Source organism: Geospiza fortis, unplaced genomic scaffold, assembly GCF_000277835.1.
Source record: "Geospiza fortis unplaced genomic scaffold, GeoFor_1.0 scaffold284, whole genome shotgun sequence".
NCBI classification, from domain to species: domain Eukaryota; kingdom Metazoa; phylum Chordata; class Aves; order Passeriformes; family Thraupidae; genus Geospiza; species Geospiza fortis.
In genome coordinates this window covers 397,539-415,178 of record NW_005054508.1, presented here as the reverse complement: position 1 = coordinate 415,178, position 17,640 = coordinate 397,539, and the positions used below count along the sequence as shown (strand labels likewise).

At 45.8% G+C, this 17,640-nt stretch overlaps 1 protein-coding gene across 1 annotated transcript in view; it reads right to left on the bottom strand.

Annotated features, from left to right (window-relative positions):
* PRKG1 (protein kinase cGMP-dependent 1) overlaps nt 1–17,640 on the bottom strand; it is a 286,803-nt gene that overhangs the window by 25,376 nt on the left and 243,787 nt on the right. The window contains exon 9 of the mRNA XM_014310283.2: nt 5,275–5,371. Within this exon, the coding sequence (XP_014165758.1) occupies nt 5,275–5,371 (97 nt within the window). The remainder of the gene's footprint in view (nt 1–5,274; nt 5,372–17,640) is intronic.

Sequence of the window (17,640 nt, the reverse complement as noted above, 5' to 3'; positions counted from 1 at the left end):
CGGCTCAGCTTGGCCAGGAGCAGGAATTTCTCCATGGAAAGGGTGCTCAGGCCTTGGCAGGGGCTGCCCAGGCAGCTTTGCAGTGCCCAGCCCTGCAGGTGTCCCAGGAAGGGCTGGAGGTGGCACTCAGTGCTCTGGGCTGGGGACAAGGTGGGCACTGGGCACAGCTGGGACTCCATGGGCTGGCAGGGATTTTCCAGCCTCAGCCATCCATAAGGATTTTTAGGAGCCTTTCCACATTTCCCTAAGGCCAGATTCAGCCTCTCTCCTCACCTAAGTTTAGAGAGAAATGATAATTTGCATATTCAAATTAGATTCCCACTCCCTACCTCAGGGCCAGCATTGATTTAGGGTTGGCTACAGAACACACTGTGCTGGGTTAGGCTGGAAAATAAGTCAAGACTTAAATAAACCCCACCAAAGACATGGCTCAGGGTGGTTGTGGCTGCTGCTGGATCCCTGGCAGTGCCCAAGGCCAGGCTGGACATTTGGAGCAGTCTGGGACAGTGGAAGGTGTCCCTGCCCATTGCAGGGGTGGAATTTTGGAGCTTTAAGGTCCATTCCAACCCAAACCTTTCCTGGGATTCTGGAATTTTAGGAGAAGATGGGAAGAAAAATCATGGAGTACAAGTGAAGTCTACAAGACACATTGTAGGCTGAATTTTGAAGGATGAATCCTTCAAAATTAATTCCAAGTGGGCAGCAGGGTGGAAACTGTCCATGACAGTGACTTTATTTATTTTTTTTTTAATAATCCAGATTCCACTGGTTGGGAAAGCCCTACATCTCCTATCCCAATTAGAGCACTATGGGACTCTATAGAAAAATAATCTGCAAAATTATACACTAAGAAGACACTCAAAAAAGCAAATTTAACAGTTTTTAATCAAATACTCAACTGTGCTAAACCCCTTTAACTCCACACCCTGATCCCTGCACTGAAAACTGATTTTTGCTGCTTGACAACAAACACAGCCAAGTTTTTTTATGAGTAAAGGGCAAATATATTAAAATTTTTGTCTCTCTATAAAGCCCAGAGGGAAAAATGATTTTGCAGAAATGTCTGGAAGCAAAAGGCAAAAATGCAGTGAGGAATGTCAAGGGTTTCATGCAAAAAAAATCATTCCAAGGAAAAGTAAATAGAGGAAGGAGGATTCTATGGCTAAGGTATGTGGGAAATGGAGAAACTCACTGCTGTGGGGTCTTGGAAATATCAAATGGAGATAAACTCCAGCAATCCCATACAAGATCCTGCTCTGCTTCCCAGTTTGGATTTGTCTGAAATAAAAAACCTATTTTTATGTTTAATTCCTGCCTCCAGCCAGAGCTGAAATCCCTGGCTCAGCTCATATTCTGCTCCAGCCTCTGCCCAGATTTGATGGGCTCCAACACATCCCATCTTCCCAAACTTTGCCAAGACCCTTTCCATGAACAGACAAGCCCAAGGATGGGTTTCCATCTGCAAAGGATGCCTTTAGTTTCAACAGGAACTCAAAATCCAGGGAAAATTAAAATATGCCCCTGCAGTGGTGTGATAAAAGTAAACATCCTGCACATGCTGGAGAATGGAATAAGCTGCAAATATTGGGAAAGGATGGGAAAAAAGGGTCAGATCATCCCCAGGATTTTGCTGAGCTCAGAAAGAGTGATGTTGTCAGGTGAAATTGGGATTTCCTTGAGTATTTGTCTCAAATTCCTCACTGAAATCGCCAAATCTTTCCCCCTTCATAGCAACCAAAAGATCCATTCTTTCAAAAGCTAAAAAATTCACAGAATCCTGGGATAACTGAGGCTGGAAAATCCCTCCTAGCCAAGATGTGCCCAGTGCCCACCTTGTCCCCAGCCCAGAGCACTGAGTGCCACCTCCAGCCCTTCCTGGGACACCTGCAGGGCTGGGCACTGCAAACCCGCAGAGCGGGGAGCCTCACAGGACCAACTGCTGAGACAGATGAGGGGAACAAGGACAACCTGCTGTCCAAGATGAGCCTCCCCTGGCCCAGCTTGAGGCAATTCCTGACAATTAAACCCCAAAATTAAGAGACTTCCAAGAGAAAAATGATCTTTCCAATAAAAAACTTTGCGTTACCTAGGAAGAGCAGCTGGCTTGGGAATTGGAAATTGGGCACAATTGGCAATTTCCACCAATAAGTATCTGGGTTCTGCCTCTGTCAGCCTATCAGAAGACAGTTGCAGTGGGTTTTTCCTCGTTATCTCATTAATTCACTAATGGCTTTGTTTACAACACAGGCTGGAGGCTGGAAGAGTTTTAATTGCACTCCAGAAGTTGGGGCCAGATTTCTCTTAAAACCCAAATAAAGCTGAAAAATTCCATTGCGTCCACTTTGTACAGAGCCCACAAAACATGGCTGTGACGTTTTATGTGCGTGTTTTCATTTGTGCCCTTAGAAATCCCCATATTGCAAAGGAATTTTGCTTTTTGGGGCCACCACCCGGCCAGAAGGAGTGCAGAAGATAAGGATGTGATTTTTAGTCTCCCTGTGCTCAGCCATCACCTACAGGCACCAATTCCATGGAAAAATGACTCGCATCCTGGATATTCAGCTACTCCAATGTATTTATTTCAGAGCTGTCAAAAATAATCTTGATTTAAACCCAGAGGAGCTGACCTGGAGCAGATGCTCAGGAGCACAGGACTTGAGTGAAAAGGAAATTAAAGAACAAAGCCCAGAGCAATAAAGGTGAGCAGAGATGATTTCTGAGGGCTGGGGACACCTGTCCTCCATCCCTGTCACATGAGGTGACATTCCCTATGCCAGTGGCACTTGAAATTCCTGTTTCCCTGATGTTAATCCTGGATCCCACCTCACAAGATGCTCAGCTGACATAAAGCAGGGAGGCTGAGCTGTAAAAAGGAGTGGATGCATCCCAAGAAGCCCTCCCCTGCCTTTTACTGTGGTTCCTCCAACCCTGTATGATTTATCCCTCAAGAAAAGCTAGATAAAAGTCAATGGCATAGCCCAGTTTGGGATGAAGAGGAGCATCCATAAGGATGTTGGAAGAGCCACCAAAAAACTGAGCAAAAACCACTCATTCCAAAGCTTTGCAATTTTTCCTGAGATAGAGAAAACAAAACTGCCTGGAAAAATCAAGACAAAATGGGATTTCCATGTGTAATATCCATGGAATTGAAAATAATTTCTATTTTAGGCCATCTGACCTAAAAGTCATATCCTTGTGCATGGAGGCATGGAAAGGGCAACCTCTCCGAGGCACCAGCATTCCCAGAGGTGTCTGGAAAACCACATCCAATGGGAATGTCATTTATTCTTGGCCAATCCCAGCCCCAAACATTCCAGTTGCCCCCCTGCCCCCACCAGTTGCCCTCTGCAGTGGTGACGTTCTGAGGCTTTGTGCCCAAAGCTATAAAATCCCTTTTCCTTGCCACATCCTTCGCTTTTTTGATCCATTTGACTCCTGGAAAGCACAAAAAGTGTGAACGTTTTCCAGGAACATTCCTGCCCTTCCATATTCAGGCAATAAAAGAGCCACCTCCTCCGTTATATTTCACATTTTTAGCCTGAAGCAATAAACCATATTTTTAATGGAGGAGGTAGAAGCATGAGGCAGCAATTCCAGGCTCAGTTTTGACAAAAGGAATATTTTTTGGCTTTGTAACAAAATTTCCTTCTGTGGTAAAGAAAAACCAACAAAATCTGGTGTGCTGAGCTACACTTTTAAATATGTTTTATCTATGTGCAGTTCAGAGCTACAAAAAATGAGTTTATCCAGCATTTTCCTGCTCAGGAGAGGGGCACCTGCCTCTGGAAGAAAAGCTCTGGGAATGTTTTTCCCACCTCAGGCGGCTCCAGGGCTTCTTGGAGGCTTCTAAGGTGTGAACATCTGCTCAGAATGGAATATTTCTACTCGAGCTGACACCTTGAAGGGACAGAGCATCTCCTGCTCCTCTTCTCTCCTGGGCCAGGGTCTCACATACCAGGGTGGAGTTTTTGTCATTTTAAGGCTGGCCATGTCACCTGGCCATGGCCACTGGTGAGGGTCCCACCAGCAACCCCTCATGCAGACAAACTTTGCACCTACCAAGCTTTTGAGGTTGGCACAACCCCTTAAAAATGAACCCAAAAGCTTCACAAGGCTCAAACCAAGCCCCAGACTGGTGGGTCCCTCACTACAGGGTGGAGAAGCCAGATGTTAATTTAGGAGGCGAATTCCTGGTGTCAGGAGAGGAGGGACGGACTTCAAAAGAGAGGCTGAGCATGACCTCCTGCTCTAAAGCATCCTCAGCAGGTGACTCCTTCAAAATACTCATAAATTAAATATTCATAAACAAAATAATCACACATTAAACTCCAAACCCCAGGAAGGGACTAGTGGTCCCACAGACGTTCTTTCCTCCACAGGATTTCACATCCTGCCAGGAAAAGCCAGGAATAAACCACAGGGAAGAGCAAGCTGGGCTTTGCACACCAAATCTCCTCCTTACATCACAAATAACCACCAAAACCACCTGGTTTTGCCAATTCTACTATCCTTCAGCTCCCACAGGGTTATGGAGTGGAGGCTTCCCTGAGGTTTTGTGGTGGCAACAGTGACTCTGTTCCCCCTGTGCCCGGGCTTGCAGGAGTTCCTGACATTCTGCATGAGTGTCCGGTGTCCGGAGCTCCTCCTGGTGTAACCCAACTCCCTCTTCCTACTCCAAGGTTTTGTGTTGCCTTGGTGCTGCAAACAGCTCCCCTCTGGCTCTGGCTCTGCTTTAAAGGAGACCACAGAGCTCCAAAGCTCCAAGCAGAGCAAAAAGCAGGCTTGGATTTTGTCTTTTCTGCACAAAACCAGGCCCTGTCTGGGGTGTGTTGTCATGGGTCGGGTGCTGAATGTTCAGCTTTGAGGATAACCAAGTGCAACCACTCTAGAACTGAATAAAAAATGTGTAGGAGAGGCTTTCTACTGTTAGTCAGAACCTGGTTAAATAAGATTTGAAGTTGCTCTTCCAATCCCAGCACTCACCCAATTCTCCAGGTTGTTTTTAAAAGGCCATAAATCAATGCCATAAACCACTTAAGAGAGAGAGGAGATGTGTGTTCCTCACTCAGACTAGGACATAAATCCTCCTTGCCTACTGCAAAGCATTTATTGGTACATTTTTTATGTCTCAGGAAATATAAGTCAGCGTTCTTCACTAGACAACCCCAGCAGATCATTTTTCTCAGGGTTATTGGGGTGGGATAACAAAGAAAATTAAGCTTTTAACACAGCAGTTGCATGAGGATGTCACACAAAGAAGAAGAGGTCACCTACCAGCTCCACTCTCCCGAAGCCTCCGACTCCCAGCGTGTCGATGATGTTGAAATCCGACAGTTTCAGGTTGGCAAAGAAGGCAGCTTCGGCTTCGTATCTGGAGGTTTTGAGGCGAAAAAACGGAAATTTCTTAGAGGTGCAAACCTGAGCAGCGCGCGCCACCGCCGCCGCCGCCCCCGAGCTGTGGGAGCCTGGGCCAGCCTTTACCTGCTGCACTTCCATCTCAGCTCTCAAAATTCACTTTTCTGCTGCTCCCAATCCCAGCATGGCTCTGGAGGGCACGGTTTTCCAAATTTTCCAATTTAATGGGTTTTTTTTTTCCCCATAGCAAACATCCCTACTGAGGGTGCAAAGCCAACGCCTGGCACCGCAATGCAGCTCCCAAGGCTGGGCACTTTCTAGCCATCTTCTCCTGGGTGAGGTTTGCTTGTGAATATTTTGGTGTCTTTAAGGATTTTTGGAAGATAGAAGTCTCTCCTAGGAGTTTCTCATATCCACAGGCTGGCAGCAGTTTCTATAAATGTTTATTGGAAGTGGCAGGATCACTAAAGGTCCCTGGAGAGAAATCCCAGCCAGGTTTTATGAAATCAGATCTGATAAGCTGCAAATGCCTGAAATGAATGACTTCAGGCACAGATCAACATTCCTATAAGGATATCTTCACTTGTTCTCCTCCTGTAGACCCACTCAGAGCAGCCATCCCAAGCCAGGAGGTCCCAAAATCCTGATGCTCTCTGTTTATCCCCACAACACCAAGCGCCTGAGTAAGGAACACGCAACTCCAACCCAAGCAAGCCTGCCAGAATCAGCTTCCCATGCCTGTCCATGACCATAATTCCCCCAAAATAGCTCCTTGTTAAGGTTTAGGGTATTTTTAGAAAGGCTTGGAGGGGAAATGGATGAGCATGATCCACCCCCTCCATAAAATGTGACATTTGTCTGCCGGAGAGTCCCTGGGCGTGTCCGACCTTTGGCTGTGTGTGACTTTATGGGAAAAAAGTTGGCTGGATTATGGAGGGAGGCTTGGAAGGTGCAAGGCTTTATTCAGCTGGAATAACTTGCAATTAACAGTAGGGCATAATCACTGGAGGCTTTGCTGGTGCAGGGTAACAGCAGTGGGAAGATGAGCCACCATCCCACTCCCGAGGCCACCTGGCCAGCTTTGGGACATTCCCACCCTGATTATTTCATTAACAGATTCCCTTCAAACCACCTCCTCTGCTCTATTTAGAACCTCAATGCCAATGGGGGATTGAGAGCAAAACTCCATCATTTTCCAAGTGCAAAGAGAAACCTACAAATAGGAGTCCAACAATGTGAAAGGTCACATCACAAAGCCCCAAATCTGAGGCAATAAAGCACAATTTTCTCCCGGGGGGTGCTGTCAACAAATGACTTCAGCTCTGCTTTGTTTTTTTATGCTGTCACCAGATCCTGTTGATCTTGCTCCTGATGCATCTGACTTTGGAAGCCAATCAGCTCAGAGCCTGCTGTGAACTTGGGATAACCTTGTGTGCCACAGCTGCTCATTGATCCCTCCGTGCTCATCACGAGGTGAACGCTGAGCTGGCACTAAAAAAGGATTGAAATGTGCCCTTTCAAAGCACAGCACAGCCATCATTTCAGGGCTGACAGAGCAGGGAGTGCCTCTCGTTTCCATGATGAATGGACAGAGCAGTTGAACACCGTTAATGATTTCTAATTGCCAGGAAGATGAAATCCCAGCTTGGAAAATTTCCTGCCAACACACAAATAGAGGTAAAATTTCAGGGTCAGGATCACACCACGGTTTAGGTTGGAAGGGACCTTCAAGACCACCTGATTTCAACCCCCCTGCCATGGGCAGGGACACCTTCCTGGGTAAGGAAGCTGAAATCTTCTGGATTTGCATTGAAACATGTCAAAAAAACCTGTATTATTTTGCTTAGAAAAATACTTGCTGCATTCTTGGCATTGCTTTGGGAAATCCCTTGGCTAATTCCCTCTGCCACACTCCTTGGATGTAGTGAGAACACACAAGGACAGCAAAGCAGATGAGACAAACTGGATGCATTTTTTTTTCTAAATACAATGCAACAAACCTCTAAACCCCCAAAGAAATGCCAAAAATATGCAGTGAAACCAAAACATAGGTAAAATCAAGCAAACAAGCCCTTCCCATGCCCACTAACAACAGTGCCACTGGAATTCTGTTTTATTCCCAGCTACACAAGTCCAAGTCCACTTAAACACCAAATTCCTGTAAATCAGGTCGTTAGGAACTTTTTGCTTATTGAAGCAGGGTTTTGTGACCTACTGAGACTAGCCCACCCTTGGCAGGGCTCACAGCCCACTCCTCAAGGTGACAGCAGAGTGGGACCTCAGGGAGCAGCACAGGAGATGTTCAGCTCTGAGTTAGGCAGGAGCATCCTGCAGAGCCTCCAAGCTCTCCTCCCAGATTTCCTGTGAATCTGAATGGCAAAAATCTCCTCTGGAAGAGCTGGGGCTTGGGAACACCACTGCTTTCCCCGCCTCCAAATAAAATACCTGCTCCTGAGGAGCTGCCTCCTCTTGGGCAGGGACAGGCACCACGTACAAGACACCAGAGCAATCAGGGGCCTCAGGAGGAAATTCCACCTTCCAATATCCCAATCCTTTGAAACGGCAGTGCAGGAGGAGCCACAACCCAAATATCTGGGCAATGCTGTGCCCAAGGGGAGAGAAAATCCTGTGGTTCCTCACACTCCTGGAGGTTTCCCAGCATTTAAATGAGCCACTGCCTCCTAGGATGGTGATTGCTCTGAGAGATATTTCAAGCTTTGCCTCCTAAAACGATGAACAACAACAAAAATAATTAAATAATTGTGTTACCCAGGCAGCTGATGAACTAGAAAATGTGAGGAGCAAAGGTTTGTAATTATCCAACTGCTCAGCTCTGCTGGAGTAGCTCCTGATTCCCATCCTAACCGTGTTGGGAAACACCAGACATCTGTTAGCAAACTGTCATCTCCAGAGAAAACTTGGCTCCTCTCCACCTGCAGGCTGCCAGGAATTGCAACCAAATGAGAACCAACCACCCAGACCCGAGCAAATGCCACCAGTTTGGGGGGATAAGCCCAGAATTTGGGAGCCTTCCCCACTGGCAGACACCAGCTTTGTTTAACAAGCAGCCTTTAATTTGTTTTTTTGGTCAGCCTGGTCACTACCTCACCCTTCACTGAGGAAATGCATTTCTGAGGATGGAAATTATGGAATCTCTGAAAAAACTGGGAAAAATGGAGCTGCAGCACCTGGATGGTGATGATCAGAGACAGCCTGCAAGGAGATACAGGTGAAGTGGGCCTGAGATCCACAGGTGGGGTGAGGAGGGAAATACATCCCAAAACTAAACCTTATTTCTGTGCCCACTAAAAGTCCTCTCCTTATTTTAAGGAGATTCAGTGAGATTCTAAAGGGGTCAGAGAATCATGGAATAGTTTGGCTTGGGAAGGACCTTCATGATCATGTTGTTCCAACCACCTTCCACTAGACCAGGTTGCTCCCAACACTTCCAAGATGGGGCAGCCACAATTTATTTATTAAATGCTGCTTCAGCTGATGGGGCAATTAAAAAAATCTGTGTAAAAGAAAGCAAAAATTCCCCCAAATCTTCAGTTCTGTGGCTTATCTAACTCTCTATCTGACTGCCCATATTTTAGCTGGGGTGAAATGACCCACCTGGGTCTGGTCCATCCATGGGACCCTGCCTGCCTGGTACCCTGAAATCATGTAAAGCTCCCTAGATTGGATTTGTGCTGTGTCACATTTGAGTGAAGGTGAATAATGGCAAGTGGCAGGGACATGGCTGCAATTCCTGTCACCAGGAGGTGACATCCCTGAAAGTGATGTAAGGACGAGCAGATGCAGCAAATGGTGGCAGGGCTGCCTGACCTTCCCTTCCCTGCCCTGCTGGCTCCAATGACTCTGAAAAGCTCAGGATCACATATTTCCCAGGGATTTGGGGCAATGGGGAATCCAGGAAGAGGTGAAAGTGAGTTTCTCCAGGATCTGAGCACTCCCAGGTCTCCATGGATTAGCTGGAAGGGGGTGCTGGCCCCAAAATGCCCCTCAGATAGAGCAGGCAGTGAGAGCAGGGAATAACAATGTCCTGAATGTAGGGGTGATGTCTAGAGAAGGCTGCCCTAGAACAGAGGCCAGACAGAGCTAAAGAATAAAGCAGGGATTTATTAAAAGGATCTCCTCCATGGATCCACCTTGGGCAGCACAAGAGCCCAGCCAGGGCTGCACCCAAGGTGAACCAAAATGGGCACAAAATGGACACCTGGTCACGGGGTCTGTCACTTTGATCAGTTCTGCTCCATTTGCATATTGGAGTTCATTGTGCATTTACAGTTCCAGGGTATGATGTCCCAACCTTCTTTTTTTTCTCTCTTCATTCTGCTGTTGTTTGTGCTCTTGGGCCTGAAATATGGATTGGTTGTCCTTGGTCCCCAGCTAGAGAAGGAATTGTTTTGTCTCCCTGCTCTGTGCACAGAGCTCACCATCCCTTAATGTGAAGCTCAGACCCACACACTAGAGCAGCACAGAATCTGAAAAATACAAAAGCTAAAACCTGAAACATCATGGGAAAGGCCTCTGTGCTCCTTCCTCTGCATACATGCCCATCTCCTCATGATGCACAAATGTACCTGGGAACTTCCCAAAGATCCTTTCAGGAAAAGCTGACATTCCAAGGAAAAGCTCAGCTCCTTCCCTGTTTCCTTGTCCATCACAAGATCCTTTTAGGAAAAGCTGCCATTCCAAGGAAAAGCCCAGCTCCTTGCCTGTTTTCCTGTCCATCACAAACATTACAGAACAGCTGAATTCATTCCCAGCTCTGTCACGTTATTGCCATTTATGAGCTCGCTCACTGAACAAAACACAACAGCTCACAAATTCAGATCCCAAAATTATTCCAGGATCTCTCCATCAGTAATTGCTGCCTGGGATTAGCTACCCTATAATGCCAATCCAGTCCAGGGAGGGATGGGTGCCACCCACTGATCCTGGCTGCTCAGAGAGGATTTACCTCCAGATGAGGATTTGCTGCCCTGTCCCGAGGAAGACCAAGAAGGAGAACATCAAACTCATCTTCTACTCTCAATTTTTTGTTTTTTTTAAATTGCAAATCACACTGAAAGAGTGGAAATATGGATCTGTGGATGGATCCAGGGCAAACAGATGGGAATAATAACCCAGGTATTCCTTAGGTCAGGTGTCCTCCTTGCAGCCCATCCTTCTGAGGTGGCTTTAACTCCTGATTTAGCTGCTCCTCTCACTGCCTTCCACATCTGACACCTTCAAAACTCCAAACCAAGAGCCTTTTCCTTGGGATTTTTAAAAGCCATGTGCTGATGGTGCCACTGGGTTTGAAGCTGCAGTTGCTGAGACCATTGTGTCACGGACATATTTTATGAAAAATCCTTTTGGTAGGATCTTTTCTCCTGAGAAACTGAGAGGCCTCAGAAATGAAATGTAAACAATGATTATCTGCTGCTGTGGAATACAATAGGTGCATCTTTGATTGGTCTTATGTGATTGTTTTTAATTAATGGCCAATCACAGTCCAGCTCTCTTGGACTCTCTGGTCAGTCACAAGATTTTATTATCATTCCATTCTCTTCTATTCCTTGCTAGCCTTCTGATGAAATGCTTTCTTCTATTCTTTTAGTATAGTTTTAATATATAATTTTATTTTATAATAATATATATCATAAAATAATAAATCAGCCTTCTAAAACACAGAGTCAAGATTCTCATCTCTTCCCTCATCCTGGGACCCCTGTGAACACCACCACACCATTGCATGGAAAAGAAAGGCTGGATTTCTTTTCAAGTCCATGGTTTCAGGGCTGGGAATTTCTCTTGGATGCCCCAGCACCTGAACTCACAGCCTTTCACAGCAGGAGAAAACTGCACACCCCTGCTTCAGATTTTCTTACAGAAAAGGGAGCTTTGTGCTGCAGCTAAACCAGACATTAAAGCCATGGCATCTCTAACTTCCTCTGGAAGGGGAAGGAGATCTGAAATTAAAAATATAGGGTTAAAAAACTCACAGGTTCATTTGTCCCCTACCCTTTTTTAAAAGCAACTCACTTTTCAGTGAGAGCTCAGCACCACAAACATGATATTGTGCTGTTGCAGCAAGCTGAGCTCATCCCAGGTTAGTTCAGTAGTTAAACAAAGAGATTTGTTGGCATTATGGGGCTTTGAAGACTTGGATGTTGCACAGGTCTCACCCAGAATTGTAACTGAACACACTGAAATGCAGCCAAAGCAGCTCAGAAAGTGCTTCTCCTCATCCAGGCTCTTTGAAAAGTCTGGATTTTCTGAAGTGAGGTTTGTTGAAGCCCTAAACGTGCCAAGAGATTGGTGATACCTCATGAAACACCTTGTGCTGCTGGGTTCAGTGCCTCCCACCCCACAGTGGGACCTCATCTGAGAGAAAACCCCTTCAAGTGCAAATTTCACCCTTTTTTCCCCCCAAATATTCACGTAGGATCCTCTCCTCTTGTAATACAGAGAAGTTCATCACTCCCTTTAAAGCTCACAACAGCCCCCAAGAGTCTGAGCTCCCAAAATCCCAACCCTCAACTCCCCACAAGTTGTGGAATTGTCCATTACACATCCACAAGATGCTGATGGGCCAGAAAAAGCCACCATTTAGGTGGAAGAACCAAAAAAAAAAAACAGGATAGAAAATGCCAACTGATGGGAACTCTGTGGAGATCAGAGCTCAAGTGCTCTCAGGAGAGCACAAAGAGGGTTTTTAGGGAACACAGCCCCTGATTTTCTCTGGAAGTCACAGGGAGATCCCCATGGAGATGTGTGTTTCTTTTCCAGATGCACATGTTCATCCTGAACTCCTAAGGAAACAGCTCCATGCTTCCAACAGGACTCTCCCCACCTCCTGCTCTGGGGAGTGCTGGATTCAGCTCTGGGTAAAACAACATTTGTACTCTTCCTCATGCCAAAATGTCCTGAAATAGTTCAAACAAGACACCCTACAGGACAGTCTGATTAAACCCCCCCCCAGATTTTAATCCATTTTAATTAAAAGGGGCGGAGGGAGGATGAGAAGTATTCCTTCCTCTGGTGGAGTTTCCTGTTCTGTGCAGTATTCGAGGATATTGCTTAAGGATGGGGGTTGTTCTTCTCTTTTCCCTCCCTTTTTTCCTGGTCTCTTGTTTTAACTCTGGATGGTTTTAGCTGGAGGCCAAAGAAATGCCTCATATCACATTGTATCCTGGCCCAGTGAGCAAAATCCTAAGGAAAAGCAGAAGACCTCTCACAGCACCTCAAATGCTGCACTCAGACCTCTCACAACCTCATTTCATTCCATTGGGAATTTCTTTTCTATTTTTGGGAATATTTTTGCCACTTTTTGGAAATATTTGGGGCATTTTTTGGGCGCTTTTTTGGGGCATTTTTTAGGCACTCACCTGTCCCTCTTTGCTGTGCCTTGGTCACTGGCAGCACCACCAGGAGCCAAATCCAGGGGAGTTTTGGGGGAAATTTTGGCATTTTTTGGGATTTTTTTTTGGATTTTTAAAAGAATTTTTAATAAGTTTTTTGGGAAATTTTTTGGGTTTTTTTTTCAGAACTTTTAATAAATTTTTGGGGAATTTTTGTGGAATTTTCTTGAATTTTTTTTAAATTTTCTTGGATTTTGGGGGGAATTTTGGGGGATTTTTTTATTCTTAGGCAATTTTGGGCAATTTTTTGGGGAACTTTTGCAGAAATTTTGGGGGATTTTTTTTTAATTTATGGGGAATAATTTGGGATTTTTTGGTATAAAATGGAATTTGGGAATATTTGGTATAAAATGGAAAAGCAGTAAAATGTTATTTATCAACAGGCAAATAAATTAATATTCAAATCATGGGTTCCTGGGGCAAATTGGGGTTTAAACCCCCAGATTCAGCAGATTCAGATTTCTGTAAGAACACCCACCCCCCAACTCCTAAAGGAATAACATAAAGACTGTGGAAAACAACCATCCCACAGTGATCTTTAATGCCCCTGAATAATTTAGAAGGGGAAAAAAATGAGTAGTTTGATGAAAAAGGAGACAATACCCTGAATTCCCTCTTTTGTCCTCATTAGTTTCTGATTCAACAGTTTGGATCTATAGATAATTAAATCTCTTTGGAAAAGAAGGCATCAAGGGTGTTTCCTTTCACTTTTCTGACTGAATTCAGAGGCAACACCTACAGATCCCTTGGGGATTTTTTTCTTTTGGAAAACACCAAGGGGAACCCAGGCTGCTGTGGATGCTGAGGAGAACAAGAATTTTGCATTAAAATTCCAAATGAACTCTGCAAGGGCAATAAATCCCAAACTGGATTCCAAGGCACCACTGAACAACACCAAAGGTATTTTAGGGAAAATTGTTGGGATTCATTGGGAAAGAGCCTCAGTTCCACCCTTGGAAATTCAGATATGATCTCAAGGAAAGCTCAGCCTAATTACACCTTGAAATTGCTCAAATCACAGTTGAGCTCTATGAAATCTCCCCAGCTAATTGCAAAGTGCTAATTGGATCCCAGGACCCCCAAAAATGGCTCAGCTGAGCACATCAACTCCAAGGAGCCCTTTTGCCTCCAGCCTCCAGGCAGGACCTGCATGGGAAAGGTCACCATGGCAACTTGGTTGCAGCTTTCTCTTCTTAAATTTTTTAAGGGATGTGGGGAACAGATCAATAAATTGATGATGTCAGACACATTTATTTGTCCAACTCGCTGTGTTCACCACTTGCTGTGCATTTGTTCAAGTCCCAGGGGTTTCAGACAGCTGTCTCAGTGTTTTGCCCTTGGCTCTTTTTTCCCAATGGGAAATTTCTCTCCCTCTGGGAGAAAATCCCTTGCAAGAGGGATTCCAGCTTGGCTGCTGCTAAGAGACAGAGCTCCACCCTGAGAGAACTTGTGTTCCTTCTCCAAGGGCTGCTGAGGGACATTGCATGGAATCACAGAATGGTTTGGAATGGAAGGGACCTTAAATCCCATCCAGTGCCACCCCCTGCCATGGGCAGGGACACCTTCCACTGTCCCAGGCTGCTCCAACCTCATCTTGGGCACTTCTAAAGATCCAGGGGCTTCTCTGGGCACCTGTGCCAGGGCCTGCCCACCCTGCCAGGGAACAATTCCTAATTCCCAATATCCCATCCATCCCTGCCTTCTGTCATTTTGAAGCCATTCCCTGTGTCCTGTCCCTCCATCTTTATCTCTCTGGCTAATGTGGAGTGCTCCAGCCATGCTGCCACTGCTGGTGGAAGCTGTTCCATCTGGCATTTTCCATCCTAATTCATTTGAGAAAAAAGAGGTGACATGGAAGAGGAAGGCAGGAAGGAGGGGAATATCACATAAAATCCTACTGGAAAAGTGGGAGCAAGCAGATTTTCCCTCACAAAGAGGGGTTTGGTGCTCCCCTTGTTTGCTCTTGCAGACAGATGAAAATATGGGAAGAGCTCATTGAACCTGGGTTCCACATAACCAACCCCATCCTGGGATCTCCCTGCTCCAAACCCACTTCTAATTGGAGTTACCTGCCGAGATTTTGTTTTTGTGTGAGCAGTGCTTTGGAAAGCAAAATCAACATCTTGGGCCATGCAAGTCCTTTTGACTCCATGTGGGATGGACTCTGCAGAGGCAGGAAGAGCTCAACACCTCCACACAAACAACCCTTACCTGGCAAAAGGCAGGAAAAGGCTGAAGAATGAAAGGTTCATTTGGAGAAAATCTGGAGAAGCAGGAAAACCAAAGCACCTGTGCATGCACAAACATCCAGGAAAGGTGTAAGGGTGAAGAAAAGGAGAATTAGAAGGTCTCAGCTCTCAGGAAGGTTATTTTGGCACAGGGGAATGGCAGGGCCATCTCTGGGATGACAGAATTACACCCCCAGAAGATGATGGAGACAAGAAGGCTACACCAAACAGACTGTTCTAAAAAAGGAATAAGTTATTGTGCTAAATCAGCTTAACAAAACAAATTATAAAATTAACTGTAGCTGGAAATTCCAGTGTAAACAAGGAAGGATGAGATTTCTGGGCACCCAAAGGATGGGCAAGGGTGGCTGTGGTCTGGTTTGGGTTGTAAAGGACGTTAAAATCATCATATGATGGGCAGGGACAACTTCCACTTGCCCCAAGCCCTGTCCAACCTGGCCTTGGACACTTCCAAGGACTGGGCAGCCACAAGCACATGACAGATAAGAAAAGATAAGCCAGGTCCAATTCAAAGTCCTACCCTTGGGAGAACCTCCTTGTAAGAGAAAAATGATGATCTAACACTGCTGCAAAAAGGTTTCATATAAAAGCACCACTTAAAAAAGTCACAAAAGGGAATTCAAAGAGCAGCTGAAGGAGCTGATGAGGAGAATGAAATCTCAGCAACGTGGGGATCTGGACGCAGCCAACACACCCAGCATGGTTCTAAGAGAGGCCAGCAGGAATTTGGAGTGGCTGAGTGGCAGCAGGAGCCAGGATATTAAAAGCAAGAGAACCCTTCAAATATGAAGTCATTTCAAACAAATCAAGAAAGAGAAAAAAGAACCAAACCATGTCCAGTTGAAAGGGAAAAACGCCATCAGACAGAACAAAAATAGGCAAATAACAACTTCAAAAGGCTTCAAACCAAATAATAAACCCTTCCTGACCACAGCAGCAGCACGAGCCTGACCATGGGCTGTGGAGACCCTACAGAGACCCTCTGGAAGGAGCCCACCAAGGAGAACAAAGCCATGTGGGAGAAGCTCAGTGCACTTTTTACCCCTGGGCCCAACGTGGAAGCTCTTGGGGAGAGCCTCCCAGCACATCTTCCTTCCCAGGGAAGCTCCAGGGGAACCCCACTGGAGTGTCAGGAGGGGACCCAAGCCCACCAAGGGACCAGATGGGCCTCCCCCAGCACTTCTGTGTGACCTCCAGGATGGAAGTGGCTTTTTGATGGGATCCAGAGCTCTCTGGTCCCCTAAACCCAACATCTGTCCCAACAGAAGCACTTGACACATGGATAAATCAGAGTTCTTTGGGGAAGTGCCAAGGGGCTTCCCAAGCCTACTGGAGCTCTTTGAAGGAGTCCCCAGGCACATGGGAAGGAGAGATCTGCTGGATACAGTTGGCTTGGATTTCCTAACGGCATCTGACGAGGTTTGAAAGGCTCTTACAGAAAGGATATAAGAAGAAAGGTCTGTGCATTGATTAAAACAAAAAAAAAAAGTTCAAAATGGGAAATGCATGGCTCATTTTCCTAATGGAGGGAAGCCAGCAGTGTTCAGATGCTTCCTGTTGAACATCTTTAGGGATGAACTGGAAAAACAAGGAGAAGAAGTGAAGTGACATCATTGGTCAAAGATATGAAATCACCAAAAGGCCGAGGTGAAAAACTGAACAAGGAATTAAAGACACCAAGGGACAAGATAATACCTACACTTGAAATCCTGTAGGAATGAAGGGAGGGGGAAAAAAAATCCTGCATAAGGAGGTGGTGATGGTGTTTCATCTACCTTTACTGCCCTCACCTCAAAAGCTAAGGAGTAAAGTTGGAAAAGGTACTGGAAAGTGATGGTGAGGAGCACAGATCTGGAGTGGATTCTGTGCTAGGGGAAAAGACAACTGGCAGGAGATGGTCAAAGTTGAAAAGGTCAGGCTGTGCCATGGAGAGCAGCTGTGCAGACTCAGGGAGGAGAAACCCACCAAGGAATGATCAAATCTATCGACAGCAGGAAGTGCCTGAGTCCCAAATCACTGGAGAGCAGAGGCTGCCAATTAATAAATCAATAATCACCTCTTTGCTCTTCTCCCCCTTCTGGATATCTGCTGGAGGGCACAGGCAGAGACAGGACCCAGCTGGATGCACTGAGGCACTTCCAGCAGATCTGCACACAACTGGGATAAACTGGGAAACTCAAGACCCCCTCCTTGTAGTGTCTGAGAGCACTAAAACCCAGAGCTGTGTTTCTCAGCCTGCCCTGGAAGCTGTTTGTGTCTGACATGGTGAGACAGGAGCTGCTCAATCTTACAGCTTGTCTTGACCAGATAAAAGGAAGTTCTTATCGGGCATTTATTTATTTCTTTAACACATGGCAGCCAGGCAGAAACAGAGTTCTCACTGCTCTGCTGCTGCTGTGCTGAAATTCACCACAGGAGAAACTCCCAAGTTCTCTGACAACACTGGATTATTAATTATCCTGTGCTAATCAGGAAGGGATTAGGAAAACAAGGAACCCAACAAACCACCTGAACTCCCAGGGTTTTTTTTCTTACCTCTTTGGTTGGGAAAGGGATGCAAGCTGGCTCATTTGGGGAATCCAGCCACCAAATCCTGCACATCCCAACAGTTCAACATCATTCCT